We start from the raw sequence: 16,884 nt of genomic DNA on the forward strand, positions 1-16,884 counted from the left end.
CCATTCCAAGAACCAAGAAGGGGGACACAGAGAAGTCAAGCAAGAATTAGCATGTGATGTGGTAAAAAGCATGGGCTGTGGGGACAACCAGACCTGTGTCTGGGTTTGGCTGCTGTGGCTAGAGGCAGTCACATCACCACTGGGCTTTCACATCCCTCTCTATGCAGAGTGGATGACGCATGAAGCGCTTGCGTGCTGTGGTGGGTCCACAGGGGCTGCACTGCTGGCCGCCCGGCTTTCCACCCTTGCTGCACGCTAGGGAACTGCAGTCCCCAGTGTCCTGGCCACATGAGCCCTCAGCTGCCGGCCCTGAGCCCCAGCATGCCCTTGGCACCATCCCCAGTCCCCTACCATGGATCTGGATCTGGGTCTTGGTGGGCTGGTGCAGGTCTGGGAAGGCCACCAGCAGCCGCTCCCGCTCCCTCAGCTCCACCAGCTCCCGCTCTAGCTCCAGGATGGTTAGCCGCAGGTCCGTAGTCGCCTGCTCCAGGCCTTGCTTCTCCCTCTGCAGGCTCTGCAGCAGCTCCTGGGGCAGGGGGAGGCTCAGGCCTGGCTCCTGAATGAGCCACATGGCACTAAGCGCCCCTGGGGCACCATCCCTACCCCGAGACAAGACACGGGACAGGCCTGCAGGCACTCAGTTGGCCAGAGACTTCTCCAGCAAAAAGGAAGACCCCCCACTCTCACCTGCTGGGCCCTGAGCTGGCATTGCCCCTGCTCCCGCTCGCTCTGCAGCTGCTCCTCCACGTGGGCCCGCTGGGCCTCAGCCTCATCCAGGCTGCCCCGCAGCTCCTCACGTTCCTGGTCCAGGCTGTCCAGCTGCTTTAGCAGGGCTCGCTGCTTGGCCTGCAGAGACTAAGCAGGAACAGACAAGCAGGGAGGCTGTGAGACCCACAGGGCTAGGCCCAGCCATGTGGAACTAGGGAGGCTATAGCATCTACTACCCCCCCCGCTGCTACCCCCCTGGGGCGTGTGTCTGTGTCTAGGGAACATGGGTCACACACATGGAAGGGCAGGGGTTAGGGGAAGCTGGCAGCAGGCAGATGCACACCAGACCTGGTCAAGGGCAGGACCCCAGCTTGAAGACCCTGGCCCTTGGAACTGACTTGGCCTTGGCTGACTCTGGGGGTCTCACCCCCACTTCCTTCCAGTCACACGGAGACCCCACTTGGAGAGGAATTCCGGGAACTAAGTTTTTCTTCTCCTTGTGTCTCCAGTGTCACATCATCCCATGTCACTGAAGCCCACATTTCCTAACACCCACTGAATGGAAAGCAGGAAGAACTAATGCTGGACTGCTCAGAGTCCTGGCTCCATCTCTCACTAGCTATGTGGCCTTGGGCAACTTCCTTAACCTCAATAAGGCTCAGTTTCCTCATTCGTAAAATGGGGGTGACAACAGTATCTACCTCCTGTTGCTGTAGCGAGGAGTAAGCATCAGAGTCTGTGGCTCCTGAAACCTGGGTCACAGCAAACGCCTGATACATGGTGGCTGTGACAGTTTACAAGGCAGAGAACAGCACCCACTTGGGGTAGAAAGGCTTCCCCTACCCTGGGCCCATGTCTGACCCTGGGAACTCTCAACTGAACTCCTGGCTCCTCGCTGAGCTTTTGAGGGTGGACCCAGCCAGGACAGCCCCCAGACCTGCCCCTTTCACTGGGCAACAGATCACCTACTCCCTTAACCACACTTCTGAGGACTCCTGTGAGGCTCCATTGCCCAGAGCACAGCTGTGGGCCCTGGCTCACCCTCTGCCCACCCTATCCTTCCCCTGGCTGATGGGCTAATTGCCTGTCACGGGCGTCCAGCTCAAAGGCCACCTCCTCCTAGAAGCCATTCTGGATTCCCATGGCAGATGTGGCCATCCCTCCCTGCACCCCTTAGCCATCTGGCAGGAGAGTGTGGCACACCTGTTCATCTTTGCTTGTAGGGCACTCCCCCAGACTGAGGCCTCACTGGGCAGTATCTGTCCCTGGATCACTGTTCCCCCAGTGCCCGGCTCAGGGCAGACTCTCTGTAAAGGTGAGTCAACCCCCACACCTGGAGGTATCTCAGGGAGCAGGTACCCAATACAGATGAGCCCCCATTCCCTGACAGTGGAGCCCTCTCTCCCTGCAGCCTACATTGCAGGTGCCCAGGCTGGCAAGGGCCCCGGCCTCACCTCCTGGTGGCGGACCATGCTGTCGACACGGGCCTTCTCCTTATCCAGCTCCGTGCTGGCCCAGCAGATCTGCTGGCCAGCGCCCTCCAGCCGACCCACCAACAGCTGCACCTGCTCCTCCAGCTGCTGCACCTGCCTCTCTGCTGCCGCCCTGCGCTCACCTTCCTCCTGCAGCTGCTGGGCCTTTGTCTCTGCAGCATTGAGTGGACGTGGGATGGTAGGGCAGGGGAGCGCTGTACCACCTCAGACCCAGGACAGGAGCTCACATCCCATCTCTGGGCCTCAGAGTCCTCAGGAACAAAATGGGGCTCTAGACCCTGCCTGAGGTGGGTTTGGAAAATAGAAGGTGCTTTCTGGGTAGGAGGCGGCACCCCAGTTTGGTCATCGCCCAACAGTGTGGTTGGTCAGGCCCACCCTCCTGTGGCTGGTACCCTTCGTCTTCTCTCTGGATGCTCAGGGGACAGAGATGGACGATGCTCGTCCAGCCACACCCCTGGCTTGAGATGTGGCATCGGGGCCTATGACGCGGTTCCTTACCCATAGCCTGCGTGGACTCCTGCTGCTGTTTCAGTTCTCTCTCCAGGGTGGCCATCTTTGTCTTTAGGTCACTTGTTTCTATGGCAGCCAAGAGAGAGGCCCTTCAGAGGGTCCCATGGAGCTGGCCAGCGGCCTTCATGCCCAGTGTGCCCCATGGAGTGGAGGCAGCCCATTGCCTGCAGAGAGGCCGCCTGCGGTCATGGGAGGAGCTCTGGGGAGGTTGGTGGAGGCGGCTGGGCCCTTGTCCACCCTGCTTCTCATGTGCTGGCTGCCATGTGTCTATACCTCTCTGGGCCTTGATGTCGTCCATGGAGGCAACTGTGAGGCTCAGAAAGGGCAAATCCCTCCGGCCTCCCGTCAGTGAGCACTGACCAACTTCTGGTGCCAGGAACTACGTCTCCAATGGCTTTTGCCAAAACCAGAGAGGCTGCTCTGCTTGGCTGGAAGTGCCAGGGGAATAACTCTCTGGAAGTAGCCCTCAATGACTGACAGCGCAAGTGGATACGTACCTTGGCTCCCTCCCTGACTGAGAGATGAGTCTGGGCAAGTGTCCTAGCCCAGCTCCCAGCCCCAGCGGGACTGCGATCACAGTGTCACTACCGGACGAACACACCCTTCCTTGCTGCCCTCCCTTCCCTGCCTCTTGCCTGTGTCCCAGCCTGGGTTCTTCCACACAAACCACTTGCCCTGGAAGTCCTGTCTCACAAACATCCATGCAAAGGCTGTGGCAGAGACCCTGGCACCAGGCGTCTGGCCTCTGGGGCACAGACCTGTGAGCAGCCGCTGTTTGTCACGCTCCCACTCGGACAGGCACTGCTCATCCTCCTCTGCCTGTCGCCGCCGCGCCCCCTGCTCCTGTTTCAGCGCCTGCTCCAGCTTGCCCGCCTGCTTCCTCAGGCCATCCTTCTGCCCCTCAGCCTCCTCCAGCTGGGCCCTGAGGGCCTCCACATGCTTACTGAGGCGCTTCAGGTCTTTCCTTTGCTCTGCTGCCCAGCGGCCCACTGTGGCAGCCGGCAGAGGCCTGAGCCCCATGCTGTCCTGTACCAGTTGCTGGAACTGGCCTAAGGATGAAGGCAAGTTCTGGCTCTGACACAGGCTGATGACCACCTTGCCCACCTTCTGCAGGCTTCCCTGGACGCTGGCGCATGCATCACAGGGCACCAGGGCCGTCTCAATGGTCTGGGAGTAGACACTCCTGGTGTTCCTGGAGGTCGTGGCTGGGAACTGCAGGGAGGCTCTGACAGGGGTGCTCTCTGGCTCTTGGCAGGTCTGGGGCAAGCCTGGCACTGGGGAGGAGGGCTTGATGAACTTGGCAGGCAGACATTCAGGGCTCCTGGCTGGCTCGCCCTTGGTGGGCTTGGAGGTGGCAGTCTCTCTTTGGTTTGCCCCTTTCTGTGTTCAGAAAAAGACAAGGGAAAGCAGGTGAGGGAGAAAGTAGAGAGGGAGGTGACTGGTTCTCTGGGGATGTTCTGTGACAGTGTGACAGCCTTGCCTGACACGCAGACCCTCAGATGTTCTCTGACACCGACGTGAATAAGAGATAACTTTCTCCCTTTTTTACTCTGACTCAGATTACCACACCCAGGTCTCCTCTCTGCAGCCCACACCCCGAGCTCCAGCCTTGATCTGATTGTACGCATGGTGTTGAGTGATGGTGACATCACAGCTGCTGGTTACTGGGCTCTTGATCAGTGGACGTGCCTGCTCTTGTGTCACCATAACCACTCTCAGTTTTAGTTTCCTCCCCAACACGGTGACAGTGGTCCTTCCCCAGCGGGTGGTTGTGTAGATTATGGGATAGCCCATAACAAACGGGGCTCACATGATCTCCATTGTACAGATGAAGAAACTGAGGTTTGGAGTAGGCAAGATTTTTCCAAAGTCCCACAGGGATGTTAGAGCCAGGGAGCAAGGCATGACCCCCAAGGCCTGTGTTCTTAACCGTCACACTGTGTGGGGCTTGACTGGGAGGGCGGTGGGAGCCAGTGAAGGCGGCAGTGCACACAGTGGTAGGCTAGGAAGCCAGAGCTGGGGCAAGCTGTGAAGGCCACCACAGTGGGGAGACAGAGGCTGGGACCCACCTGGGGGAGTGGCTGCTGGTGGAGCGTGCCTAGCTTCAGCAGGCTATCCCAGAAGCGCCGCACCGTGAGCCCCACGGACATGCAGGGCCCCGTAGCCCGTGCAGGGGGCATCATCTGCTCGGAGCCAAGGTTCTCCAAGTAGCTCATGCAGCTTTGAAGCAGCAGCAGGAGCCTGCGGGCAGAGATGCCAGGTTGCTGGGGCCCAGGCTGGTGCCAACACACCCTCAGACCATACAACCGCAGCTCTGGCTTTGCGGAACTGGCCCAGACATCAAGGGCTTGGAGAGTCTCAGAATATGCTCTGCTGGGCCAGCTTCAAACCTAACCCAGGGGTTACTTCCCCCAGGAAGCCCTCCCTGGCCACAACCTCAGCTTGGGAGCCTCTTCTGCATCTCCTGGGTGGGACTTCTGCCTGGCTCTTCTCCACTGGACCAGGGAGCTCTGTGAAGCCAGGCCTGGCCTTGCCTCAGTTGTATCCTGAGTCCTTGAAAAGTTCTGGGTGCCTTACATTCAGTGGCCCAGAGCCTCCACCTGACAGATGACACAGCTGAGACCCAGAAAGGGGAAGAGCCTGCCCACAGCCACAGGTTGATGTGCCGGGCGTGGCAGTGGGTACCTGTAATCCCAGCTACTTGGGAGGCTGAAGCAGGAGAATCTCTTGAACCCAGGAGGTAGAGGTTGCAGTGAGCTGAGATCACACCACTGCACTCCAAGAAGAGTGAAACTCCGGGGAAAAAAAAAAAAAAAAAGGCATGCACCAACACACCCAGCTAATTTTTAAAATATTTTTGTACAGATGGGGTCTCCTTATGTTGCCTAGGCTGGTCTTGAACTCTCAAATGATTCTCCCATTAACCTCCCAAAATGCTGGGATTACAAGTGTCGGCCACCGTGCCTGGCACACCATGTTAACTTTATTTTTATTTTAACTTTTTTTTTTTGAGAAACAGTCTTACTCCATTACCAAGGCTGGAGTGCATTGGCGTGATCTTGGCTCACTGCAACCTCTGCCTCCCAGATTTAAGTGATTCTCATGCCTCAGCCTCCTGAATAGCTGGAAATACAGGAACGCACCACCACACCCAGCTAATTTTTGTATTTTTACTAGAGACACGGTTTCACTATGTTGGCCAGGCTGGTCTTGAACTCCTGACCTCAAGTAATGCACCCGCCATGGCCTCCCAAAGTGCTGAGATTACAGGCATGAGCCACCATGCCCGGTCAACCATGTTAACTTTAATGATAGCTTAGAAGTGATGGGGCTGCAGGAGAATCCACGAGGCTCTTCTCAGCGGGTCAGGATTTGGAAAAACACATCCTGTCTCTGGCCTTGTGATATGTAGAGGGAACAGCACAACCCACAGGACAACAGGAAAGAGAGGCCGGGATGGAAACTCTGAGAAGCAACTATGGGGTCCCCGACACAGAAACCCTGAGGAGGCAGCTGGGAGCAGCTGAGAGACCGTGGTCACAGATGTGGTGCCACAGAGACCGATGGAGTGGAAATCAACTGCCTGAGGTAGACAGGCTAGGAGAGCCTAACACGGGATAGCACAGCACACAACACAAGACAAATGATAAAAGGTAAGACCACTTTGAAAGTCCTGAGCTGATGTAGCCCCGACAGGTACTCGATGGTGACTGTTGTTCCAACATCACCCCCGCCTCTGGAGGGGCTTCTGTAGCTGCCACTGGTTTCAGGGGCAGGTGCCGGCATCCTGAGATGACCAGGCTTGGTCAAGGCCCTCACCTGTCGATGACCAGCTCCAGCAGCACAGCATGGGACAGCTGCGTGAACTCGGGGTCACCCGGAACATGGTCATAGTGCTCCAGCAGGGCCACCATGTCGAGGTCACAGGCCATGCGGTCAGGGAACTTCCAGGAGGGGAAGCGCACAGGCCCGGCGCGGGAGAAGACGTCTACGATGGCACCCTGCAGGTCGGTGAGGTCTGTGCGCAGGCTGTCCATGCAGGCCTGGCTGCCCAGCAGGTGCGCCATCCTCACAGCTCCTGGGGTGAGCACAGAAGAGCCCTGCCAGCCAGAGTCACGTGGCTGCTGCTAGAGGAAACTCCCTGAAACCCTCATCTGCCCAGGGGCTACTAGGCCAGAAGTTCACCCCAGACCCCGGGGAGAAGTCTGTTTCCCAGCCCCAGGTGACAAGGCCTTTTGGACCTGGTTCTGGGTGGCCTCAACAGCCTCTCAGTCCCACTACCCTGAGCACATACTGCAGAGTCCATCACTCCACAAGTCCTTCCTAAGGACTTACATACGTCGGGTCCCCTGCTCAAGGCTGGGTGGATACAGCTATGAACAAGAACATGCCTCTCATCCTTTCCTCCCAGAGTGAACCCTTGAACAGGGCACACACAACTGAGAGTTACAGCTACGGCGTGATGGGAAGTGTTGGGCCACACCAGGCCACTGTCATATCCTGCCTAGACCACTGCAGCAGGTTCCAGCTGGGTCACAGGGCAGGCCTCCAGAGATTTCGGCTCCAGAGATTTGGACCAAACTCTACTGGACCATGTCATACTGGCCACAATGCCTCGGTACTCCCTGTAGCCTATGGAAGAAAAGCCACCTCTGGACACATCCCTCGCTTCGCCTCTCTCTAGTCCCCTCCCCTCTACCTCATAGTCTTCCCTCCTACCACCATGAGCTACCAGTAGCAGCTCATGCACACGAGGCACTTGTTTCTTTTTTTTTTTTTTTTTTTTTGAGACAGAGTCTGGCTCTGTCGCCCAGGCTGGAGTGCAGTGGCCGGATCTCAGCTCACTGCAAGCTCCGCCTCCCGGGTTTACGCCATTCTCCTGCCTCAGCCTCCGGAGTAGCTGGGACTACAGGCGCCCGCCACCTCGCCCGGCTAGTTTTTTGTATTTTTAGTAGAGACGGGGTTTCACCGTGTTCGCCAGGATGGTCTCGATCTCCTGACCTCGTGATCCGCCCGTCTCGGCCTCCCAAAGTGCTGGGATTACAGGCTTGAGCCACCGCGCCCGGCCGGCACTTGTTTCTAAATCCTCGCCCATCTGTCCTCTCTGTCAGAATCATGCTCCCCTGTCCAATTCCCATCACATGGCTAACTCCTCTCATCCTTCAAGGTTCCTGGATATCACCTCCTCCAAGAAGGCTTCCCTAAGCACCCTCCATGCTGGCTTAGATACTCCCTCTGGGCTTCCCCCATCTCAGCTCTGATTGCTGTCTGCTGGAACGGCCTTCTCTCCGAGCCATCTTAGCCCCTGTGGTGTCCCCAGTGTGGCCAGCTGGGGACCTGGCCCACTGTAGATGCTCACTGGCAAATAATGACTGAGTGATTGAATGGAGAAAAGAAAAAGAATTGCAAAGAAAATTTAAAATGCACTTGACTTCTAAAGTGCAAGAGAGGAAAATGTGAAAACTTGCATTGAGACCTATTGTCATCACTCTGGTGATAAGGAACCCATTATATATATGTACGTTTTTTTTTGTTGTTTTTTTTTTTTTTGAGATGGCGTCTAGCACTGTCGCCCAGGCTGGAGTACAGTGGCGTGATCTGAGCTCACTGCAGTCTCTGCCTCCTGGGTTCAAGCGATTATCCTGCCTCAACCTCCCGAGTAGCTGGGATTACACATGCCCGCCACCATGCCTGGCTAATTTTTGTAGTTTTAGTAGAGACAGGGTTTCTCCATGTTGGCCAGGATGGTCTTCTGACCTCAAGTGATTCACCCACCTTGGCCTCCAAAAGTGCTGGGATTACAGGCGTGAGGCACCACACTCAATCCCATTATATATATATTTAAAACAATTTTTGTTTTTACTGACGCATAATAGACGTCCATAGTTTCAAGGTACCTAGTTTCAGAATTATTTAATACATATATAATTTGTAAAGATCAAATCAGTGTACTTTGAATATCCATCACCTTAAATTTGTCTTTCCTTTTTTCCTTTTGTTTTGTTTTTTGAGACATGGCCTCTGTCACCCAGGCTGGAGTGCAGTGGCGCCCTCACAGCTCACTGTAGTTTCAACCTCCTGGACTTAAGTGATTCTCCTGCCTCAGCCTTCCAAGTAGCTGGGACTACAGGTATGTGCCACTATACCTAGCTAATTATTTATTATTTTGGGGGGTAACATCTTGAACTGGCAATTTAAAAATTTTTTTGTAAAGATGGGATCTCGCTGTGTTGCCCAGGCTGGTCTCAAACTCCTGGGTTCAAGCAGTCCTCTCTGAAAGGCTTGGCCTCTCAAAGTGCTGGGGTTATAGGTGAGAACCACCACACCCAGCCTGTCTTTTTTTTATGCTAAGAAACATTTGAGGCCGGGCACAATGGCTCACATCTGTAATCCCAGCACTTTGGGAGGCCAAGGCGGATCACCTGAAGTCAGGAGTTCAAGCCTGGCCAACATAGTGAAACCCCATCTCTATAAAAATACAAAAATTAGCTGGGCATGATGGCGGGTATCTGTAATCCCAGATACTTCGGAGGATGAGACAGGAGAACTGCTTGAACCCAGAGGTGGAGGCTGCAGTGAGCCGAGATCGCGCCATTGCCCTCCTGCCTGGGTGACAGGGCGAGACTCTGTCTTACAAAAAAAAAAAAAAGAGAAACATTCTATTTATTTTCTTCTAGCCATTTTGAAATGTACAATAGATCAGTATAAACTAGTCACCCTACTGATCTATTGAACACTAGGACTGCTGCTACGTTTTTATGCAGAGAATCCCAGTCCTGCCCCTTCCTGGCCTCAGAGAAGTCACTGAGGCCCAGTTGTAAGATGGGGACATTGTCTCCAAGCAGGCCAGGTTGTTGTGAAGGCGTTAACGGGATCATGACTAAGGTGCTTGGTCCAATGCAAGGCACCAGGAAAAGTTCTCAACCAATATTAACTATTATTATTATGAATAATATTATTTTTTTTTTTTTTTTTTTTTTTTTTTTTTTTGAGGCGGAGTTTCGCTCTGTCACCCAGGCTGGAGTGCAGTGGCCGGATCTCAGCTCACTGCAAGCTCCGCCTCCCAGGTTCACGCCATTCTCCTGCCTCAGCCTCCCGAGTAGCTGGGACTACAGGCGCCCGCCACCTCGCCCGGCTAGATTTTTGTATTTTTTAGTAGAGACGGGGTTTCACCGGGTTAGCCAGGATGGTCTTGATCTCCTGACCTCGTGATCCGCCCGTCTCGGCCTCCCAAAGTGCTGGGATTACAGGCTTGAGCCACCGCGCCCGGCCGACTTGAATAATATTATTAGCAGTAACCACAGCGAAGTCCATCCTTGTCTTGTGTGGGTGCCTGGCTCCCGTTCTTCCCCAGTTCCCCTGCGGCCCACACAGAATGCTTCTGGTCCATCTTCTGCCACCTGTGGACATCTGAAAGTTCACTGATCTGAACATTCTGTGACCCTTGACTCAGAAAGTGGAGAAGCGAGACACTGCCCGGGTCCTTCCTGTGGCTTGTCACCTTCCAGCAGGGCTGGGGTGTGAGTTGGCAGCTTGTTTCAGATCCAGCATTCTGCTGGGAGTCAGGCAGCTATGCGGATGCTGAGCTCCAGCTCCTCTCCACCTGCCAGCAGGGGCCCCTTGTCCTTGGTGAATTTCTCAGTGCAGGAAGTACCTCCTTGCACTAGCCCCTCCCTGAAGCAGGGGTTGCTTGGGCAGCATTTAGGCCATGGCCCCTTCTGCCTCCAGCAAGTCCAGGCCTGGCTGAAAAATTGTTCTCCCAAACCTAACCTCCCCATCAACCTCCCTCATCTCAGAAAATGACATCCCACTGAGTGCACCTGGCTTGGCCCTAGCCTAGGCATTTCCTGAGTTCCCTCTTTCCTCTACCCCCATGTCCCAGGACCCAGTGCTGCAGATCCTACATCCAGACCACACTGGGAACCCAGCATTTCTCTCCATCGACACTGCTCCTACCCCATCATCTCCCGAGACACTGCCAGAGCTTCCCTGAGGGATCAGCCACTTCCCTTCTGCCCTGTACCACCTGGTCCCTCTTGGTTGTACATGGCAACCAGAGTGATTGTTTAATAAGGCAACCTACCCCTGCTTGGAGCCTTTTCCTCTCTTTCTACAGCACCAAGACTGGAATGCTTCCTGGGGCTCCTGCCCTGTGTGGCCTGCCCCAGCTTCAGTGTCTCCCCACCCAGAACGCGCCCCTCCCCAAACTTCTTCTAGATAAGACACCTCCCTCAGGCCCCCCGCCAAACATCCTCTCCTCAGGAAAACTCCCCAGGGCCCCAGGTCGGGCGAGGTTCCCTGTCACACATTCTCAGAGCATCCTGTTCTTTTTCTTCCCGGCACACACCACCGCCAGAATGGAATCATTATTTGCGAAGTTATTTGTGGTTGGCAGCCTGTCTCCCTGTGAGCGTGTGGTATGACCTGGTCACCTAGGCTGAGAGGACTCAGGGCCAGCCTGTGCCCACAGGTGCTGGGAAGCTCAGAGGCACTCAGGGGAAGGGTAGTGGACTCTTCAACCTCCCAGAGGACGGGGCCCTCTCCTTACCTCTGTGCAGGTGCCTGCCCGTGGAGCTGGAGTGACTGAGTGTCTAGTTCTCAGATGAGCCTGTGGGCTCCAGGGCTCTGGGTCAGAGGCTCATCCACGTGCCTGGCTTCCTGTCTCCAGTGCAGGGTTGGCCCTGAGTAGCTCTTCAGACCCTGGGAAGGGATGACAGGGACAGTGAGTGAAAGCACAGTCAGGCAGGGCTTCCTGGGAGCAGGGTGGAAGGCTATCCAGGAAGGAGAAGGGGTTCCAGGCTGGAGGAAGGAGGTGAGAGAAGGGGCAGGTGGGCTGCCTGCCTCCAGCCTGAGCAGAGGGCACTCTTCAATAGTGCTGGTTCGACTGAAGAACTACTGTGTGCCACTTCCCTGAATCTGCCTCATTTCTACAGAGGAGGAAACTGAGGCTCTGAAAAGTTAGGGAGCTTGCCCGAGGTCTCTCAGGAAGCTGAGATTCTGAGTCCACCATCTCTGCTCTGTCCTCAGGCCATGCTACTTCTAGAGCAGCAGTGTCTAAAAGAAATATAATACAAGCCACACATGGGATTTCAGGTTTTTCTACTAGCCACTGATGGGGTACAGGAAATGCTACCCCAAGATATGGCACCTTAGAAGTGCAAAAAACTGCAGAAGCAGGAAGGCCACTCTCATCTTCCCCTCATCCTTCTTCTCTGAAGCAGGCCACCAGAAAGGTCAGTCTGTGACCTCTCCCCTCCTTCTCCCCTGAAGACCCTCATGTGACAGGTGTCCTGCCCTATACCCAGATGGGGAGAAGTGTCACACAGGAACACCAAGAAGAATCTGAGCAAACAGGCCTTGCTAAATCCACGCCCTCCCTCATTTATTACTATTAGATCATACCTTTTTTTTTTTAAGATGGAGTCTTGCTCTGTCACCCAGGCTGGAGCGCAGTGGCGCAATCTCAGCTCACCACAACCTCCGCCTCTTGGGTTCAAGCAATTCTCCTGTCTCAGCCTCCTGAATAATTGGGACTACAGGTGCACGCCACCATGCCCGGCTAATTTTTGTATTATTATTATTTTAAGACAGAGTCTCGCTCTGTCGGCCAGGCTGGAGTGCAGTGGCATGATCTCGGCTCACTGCAACCTCTGCCTCCTGGGCTCAAGCAGTTCTCCTGCCTCAGCCTTCCAAGTAGCTGGGATTACAGGGGTGTGCCACCACGCCTGGCTAAATTTTGTATTTTTAGTAGAGATGGGGTTTCACCATGTTGGCCAGGTTGGTCTTGAACTCCCGACCTCATAATCCACCCACCTTGGCCTCCCAAAGTGCTGGGATTAGGCGTAAGCCACCGTGCCCAGCCTTTCATTATTTTTTTTTATTTTTAATTTTATTTATTATTTTTTTGAAACAGAATCTCGCTCTGTTGCCTAGGCTGGAGTGCAGTGGCGTGATCTTGGCTCACCACAACCTCCACCTCCTGGGTTCAAGTGATTCTCCTGCCTCTCAGCCTCCTGAGTAGCTGGGACTTACAGGCACGTGCCACCACAGCTGGCAAATTTTTGTATTTTCAGTAGAGATGGGGTTTCACTACGTTGGCCAGGCTAGTCTCAAACTCCTGACCTCATGATCCGCCTGCCTCAGCCTCCCAAAATGCTGAGATTACAGGTGTGAGCCACCGCACCCAGCCACTTTTTGTATTTTTAGTAGAGACGGTGTTTCACCATATTGGTCAGGCTGGTCTCCAACTCCTGACCTCCGGTGATCCACCCTCCTTGGCCTCCCAAAGTGCTATGTTTACAGGTGTGAACTACCGTGCCCCTCCAGATCATACCTTTTGGTCCACCAATCATAATTCTGCACACTGTCCATAAAAACAGATCTCCTTGTTTCTTTGGGTTTTCATTTCTGAAGGTTTCCATGTCAGGGAAAACTTTTATAAAATACATTTGTATGCTTTTCTCTTGTTAATCTGTTTTTAAAATTTTACTTCATTTATTTATTTTTTAGAGACAGGGTCTCACTCTGTCGCTCAGGGTGGAGTACAGTGGTGCTATCATAGCTCACTGTAACCTTGAACTCCTGGGCTCAAGTGATCCTCCCACCTCAGCCTCCTGAGTAGGTAGGACTACAGGTGGGTGCCACCACACCTGGTTAATTTTTTTATTTTTTGTAAAGACAGAGACTTGCTATGTTGCCTAGGCTGGTCCTGGCCTCCTGGCCTCTGGCCTTGTCCTCTCAAAATGCTGGGATTATAGGCGTGAGCCACTTTAATCCGTCTTTTATTAAACTTGCAATGAGTGAGGAAAAGATATTACTTGTTCTCCCCTACACATTAAAAAGAGTAAAAAAAGAGTCAATTAATTTTAATAGCATATTTTATTTAACCTAATATACCCAAAACATTACCATTTCAACATACCACTATAAAATTATTAAGGAGATTTTAACATTTTTATGGCATTAAGTCTCAAAATCTAATGCCTGTTTGACAACACATGGCCATTTAAACCAGAAACCATTTCAAATGTTCAAAAGCCGTATCAGCTGGTAGGTACTGTACTGGATGGTGCAGAGGGTCGGATGCTGTGTGTGCATTCAGTAAATGAGGACTGAGTATCTATTCCATGCCAGGCACTATAGCAAGACCAGGAACACATCAGGGCACAAGGAGCCCTGTCCTCCAGGAACTACCAACAATATCTGAGGGTCTCTGCAAGGGGTAAGCTTGTATGTGCCAGTTTCACCCATGGGATATCACCCAAGTGATACGTGTCTGCCCCATGACATTCACTATACACATGCCCACATCCCACACTCCTGTTGTCTTGGCAGCTGCCTCTCATGAACTACTGCTGCCCAAGAGATTTTATGTCTCCAAGGAGGGAGGCAGAAACAAAAGCAAAATAACACATGGAAGTATTCTGGGTTTCCTTCCTGAAAAGAGCATGAAGGAAATAAAGCAATCAAGAAGTCCCAACCTGGGAGGAAGTGTATTCAGGTGGCAAAGCACCTGGAATTCATAAGTGTGCTTGTGAAGGCACCAGGAAACACTGATCTGTTCACCTTCAAATAACTACAGCTGCCCTATGGGGCAATTTTGGATATCAACTCCCACTAGATCCTGGTTCAGATAAGCAGCAGCAAATGCCCAAGTTTCAGGAAAATCCAAGATGACCTTATGTTGCTTCTTCTGAAAATTCAAGTCATGCAGATACAAGCATGGTTTAAGAAGTACTTATGAGCGGCCGGGTGTGATGGCTCACGCCTGTAATCCCAGCACTCTGGGAGGCCGAGGCGGGTGGATCATGAGGTCAGGAGATCAAGACCATCCTGGCTAACACAGTGAAACCCCGTCTCTACTAAAAAATACAAAAAATTAGCCGGGCATAGTGGCAGGCGCCTGTAGTCCCAGCTACTTGGGAGGCTGAGGCAGGAGAATGGCGTGAACCCAGGAGGCGGAGCTTGCAGTGAGCCGAGATTGTGCCACTGCACTCCAGCACTCCAGCCTGGGTGACAGAGCAAGACTCTGTCTCAAAAAAAAAAAAAAAAAAGAAGTACTTACGTGCATGTCAAGTGAAAAAGCACTTGACATGAGCTCTCTGTAATTCCTCGCTCTTGAGTGGAACCCTCAGTCTGAGGCTGCCAGTCCTGCACTGTACCCAGGAACATATAGGTGACTGCACTAATTGAACCCTTAGGAAGCAGCAGCAGCTATCTCTGCCTCTCCTCAATTTCCTGGGGCTCAAGGCGGACTTTTGACTCCCAGAGAAGAGCAGGAGCCTTTCCTACACTTCCGTTCAACAACATTCCAGCGCCTTCTCTGAGACCTAGTACCCTAACCTACTGGTAAAAATGACGCCTACTTCCCAGTCAGGGTGACTGCTGAGATTCAAAGTCACCACCACGAAAACATGGGAAACTCTAAAACCAGCTATGTGGCAGATGTCAGTCTCAAACATGAGATTGTTAATTGCCTGGATCCCTGGGGACGCTGAAGGGACTGAGGACAAAAGAGTAACTAACTGCACTAATAGAGGAATAAGACTGGCTTGAGCTTGCATTCCCACTCTACCAACTCCAAACTTCACTGTCCTCATTTGTAAATAGGGTGCTATAAGGAATAAATAACGTAATACATGAAGTGTTGGGCACAGGATCCGGCTCATAGCAAATGACCAATACATCCTAGCTATCATTATTCTACATTAATAACAACCATGACACACAGCTACGATGTGTGCGGGGGAGGGGGGAGACTTGAGAGAGCAACCTTTCCTATCACTCCCTCATTTCACAGGTGAGGAAACTGAAAGCCAGGCACAGGTTCCCAGCCAGCTCCGGGCTTTCCGGAGTTGAGGAGGGGAGGAAGGGGGGGGAGGGGGATCTCAGGAGAAGGAGAGAAAGCCGGCAGGAGTCGAGGTAGGCCTCTGGGGAGCGAGCTGCATAGCTTGCAAGGGCACACCTGTGAGAGTGAGGGGTGAAGCCTAAAGCAGCGGCCCAGAGTGATGGCTCATGCGTGTAACCCCAGCACTTTGGGAGGCCAGGTGGGAGGATTGCTTGACTCCATGAGTTTGAGACCAGCCTGGGCAACATAGGGAGACGTCCTCTCACGTCCCTACAAAAAAAATTTTAAAACTGGCCGGGCGCGGTGGCTCACGCCTGTAACCCTAACACTTTGGGAAGTCGAGGCAGGAGGATCATTTGAGGTCGGAGTTCGAGACCAGCCTGGCCAACGTGGTGAAACGCCGTCTCTACAAAACACACACACACACACACACACACACACACACACACACGCGCACACACACGGCAGGATGTGGTGGGCGCCTGTAGTCCCAGCCACTCGGGAGGCTGAGGCAGGACAATTGCTTGAACTCAGCGATTGAACTCGGGAGGCGGAGGTTCCAGTGAGCCAAGATCGCGCCACTGCACTCCAGCCTGGGTGACAGAACAAGACCTTGTCTCAGAAAAAAACAAAAAAGAAAGAAAAAGCAGGAGCCTTGATTTGAGAGGGAGGCCCCAGTGGGGCTTGAGGAAGGCAGACTACAGGAAGGGGACTACGGAAGGCAGGGGGTGGAAGCAAGAAAAGGCAGGCCTATGGGAAAAGGGAATTAAGGGCGTAGGATTTGGAAGAGCGGCTTGGAGGATGTGGGCCTGAAATGAAAGGGGGGACTAAGGGAGTAGGGAAGCAGGGCTCTGAGGCGGCGAACCTGAGGGCACAGGGGCTCTCCGAAATGAGAGGCCAATGGAAGGGAGCGCTTGGAAGGCGGTGTCGAAGGGAGCGAGGCACTGGCACTGAGCGAGGCACTGTAGAGTAAAGGAGGCGCGAGCTGAGTGCGGCGGGGGTCCGGCGGGTGACGTAGAACATCTCACCTGTCTTCGGCGTCGCGGTTTCAGCCTCTGTATCCGGTCGGCTCCGGGAACTGCCCCCGGCGCGCCTGCGGCTCCCGGGAACCCCGGAAACCCCTAGCCCGGCGCTCCAGCCGCTGCCTTGACAACGGCGTCGGACGCCGCGGTGCCCACGGGGAGGAGCAGGAAGCGCGCCACGGCGAGGGGGCGGTCCCGGAAGTGCGTCAGTCTTACCTTTGCGGCCACAACTCGCTCGGCTGCCGCCATTTTGCGAGCTCGTCGTACTGTTCGAGCGGGGAGGCTGTCTTGAGGCGGCACTCCT

At 54.0% G+C, this 16,884-nt stretch overlaps 1 protein-coding gene across 8 annotated transcripts in view; it reads right to left on the reverse strand.

Annotated features, from left to right (window-relative positions):
- CCDC157 (coiled-coil domain containing 157) overlaps window positions 1-16,878 on the reverse strand; it is a 21,274-nt gene extending 4,396 nt beyond the window's left edge. For 3 of the 8 annotated variants that reach the window (XR_012089492.1, XM_007975392.3, XM_007975388.3), the window contains exons 1-9: window positions 16,587-16,802; window positions 11,260-11,411; window positions 6,531-6,789; window positions 4,781-4,952; window positions 3,470-4,091; window positions 2,700-2,777; window positions 2,163-2,353; window positions 688-855; window positions 352-526 (exon numbers count right to left, since the gene is read on the reverse strand). Coding sequence is in view for 7 of the 8 variants with exons in the window: in XM_007975392.3 (XP_007973583.3) it covers window positions 352-526; window positions 688-855; window positions 2,163-2,353; window positions 2,700-2,777; window positions 3,470-4,091; window positions 4,781-4,952; window positions 6,531-6,778 (1,654 nt within the window). In the remaining variant the exon portion in view is untranslated. The other 5 variants (XM_007975390.3, XM_007975391.3, XM_007975389.3 and 2 more) reach the window with 5 other exon arrangements.
- Window positions 16,879-16,884: the final 6 nt, after the last annotated feature.

The sequence above is a fragment of the Chlorocebus sabaeus genome, chromosome 19 (genome assembly GCF_047675955.1).
Source record: "Chlorocebus sabaeus isolate Y175 chromosome 19, mChlSab1.0.hap1, whole genome shotgun sequence".
Lineage (NCBI taxonomy): Eukaryota > Metazoa > Chordata > Mammalia > Primates > Cercopithecidae > Chlorocebus > Chlorocebus sabaeus.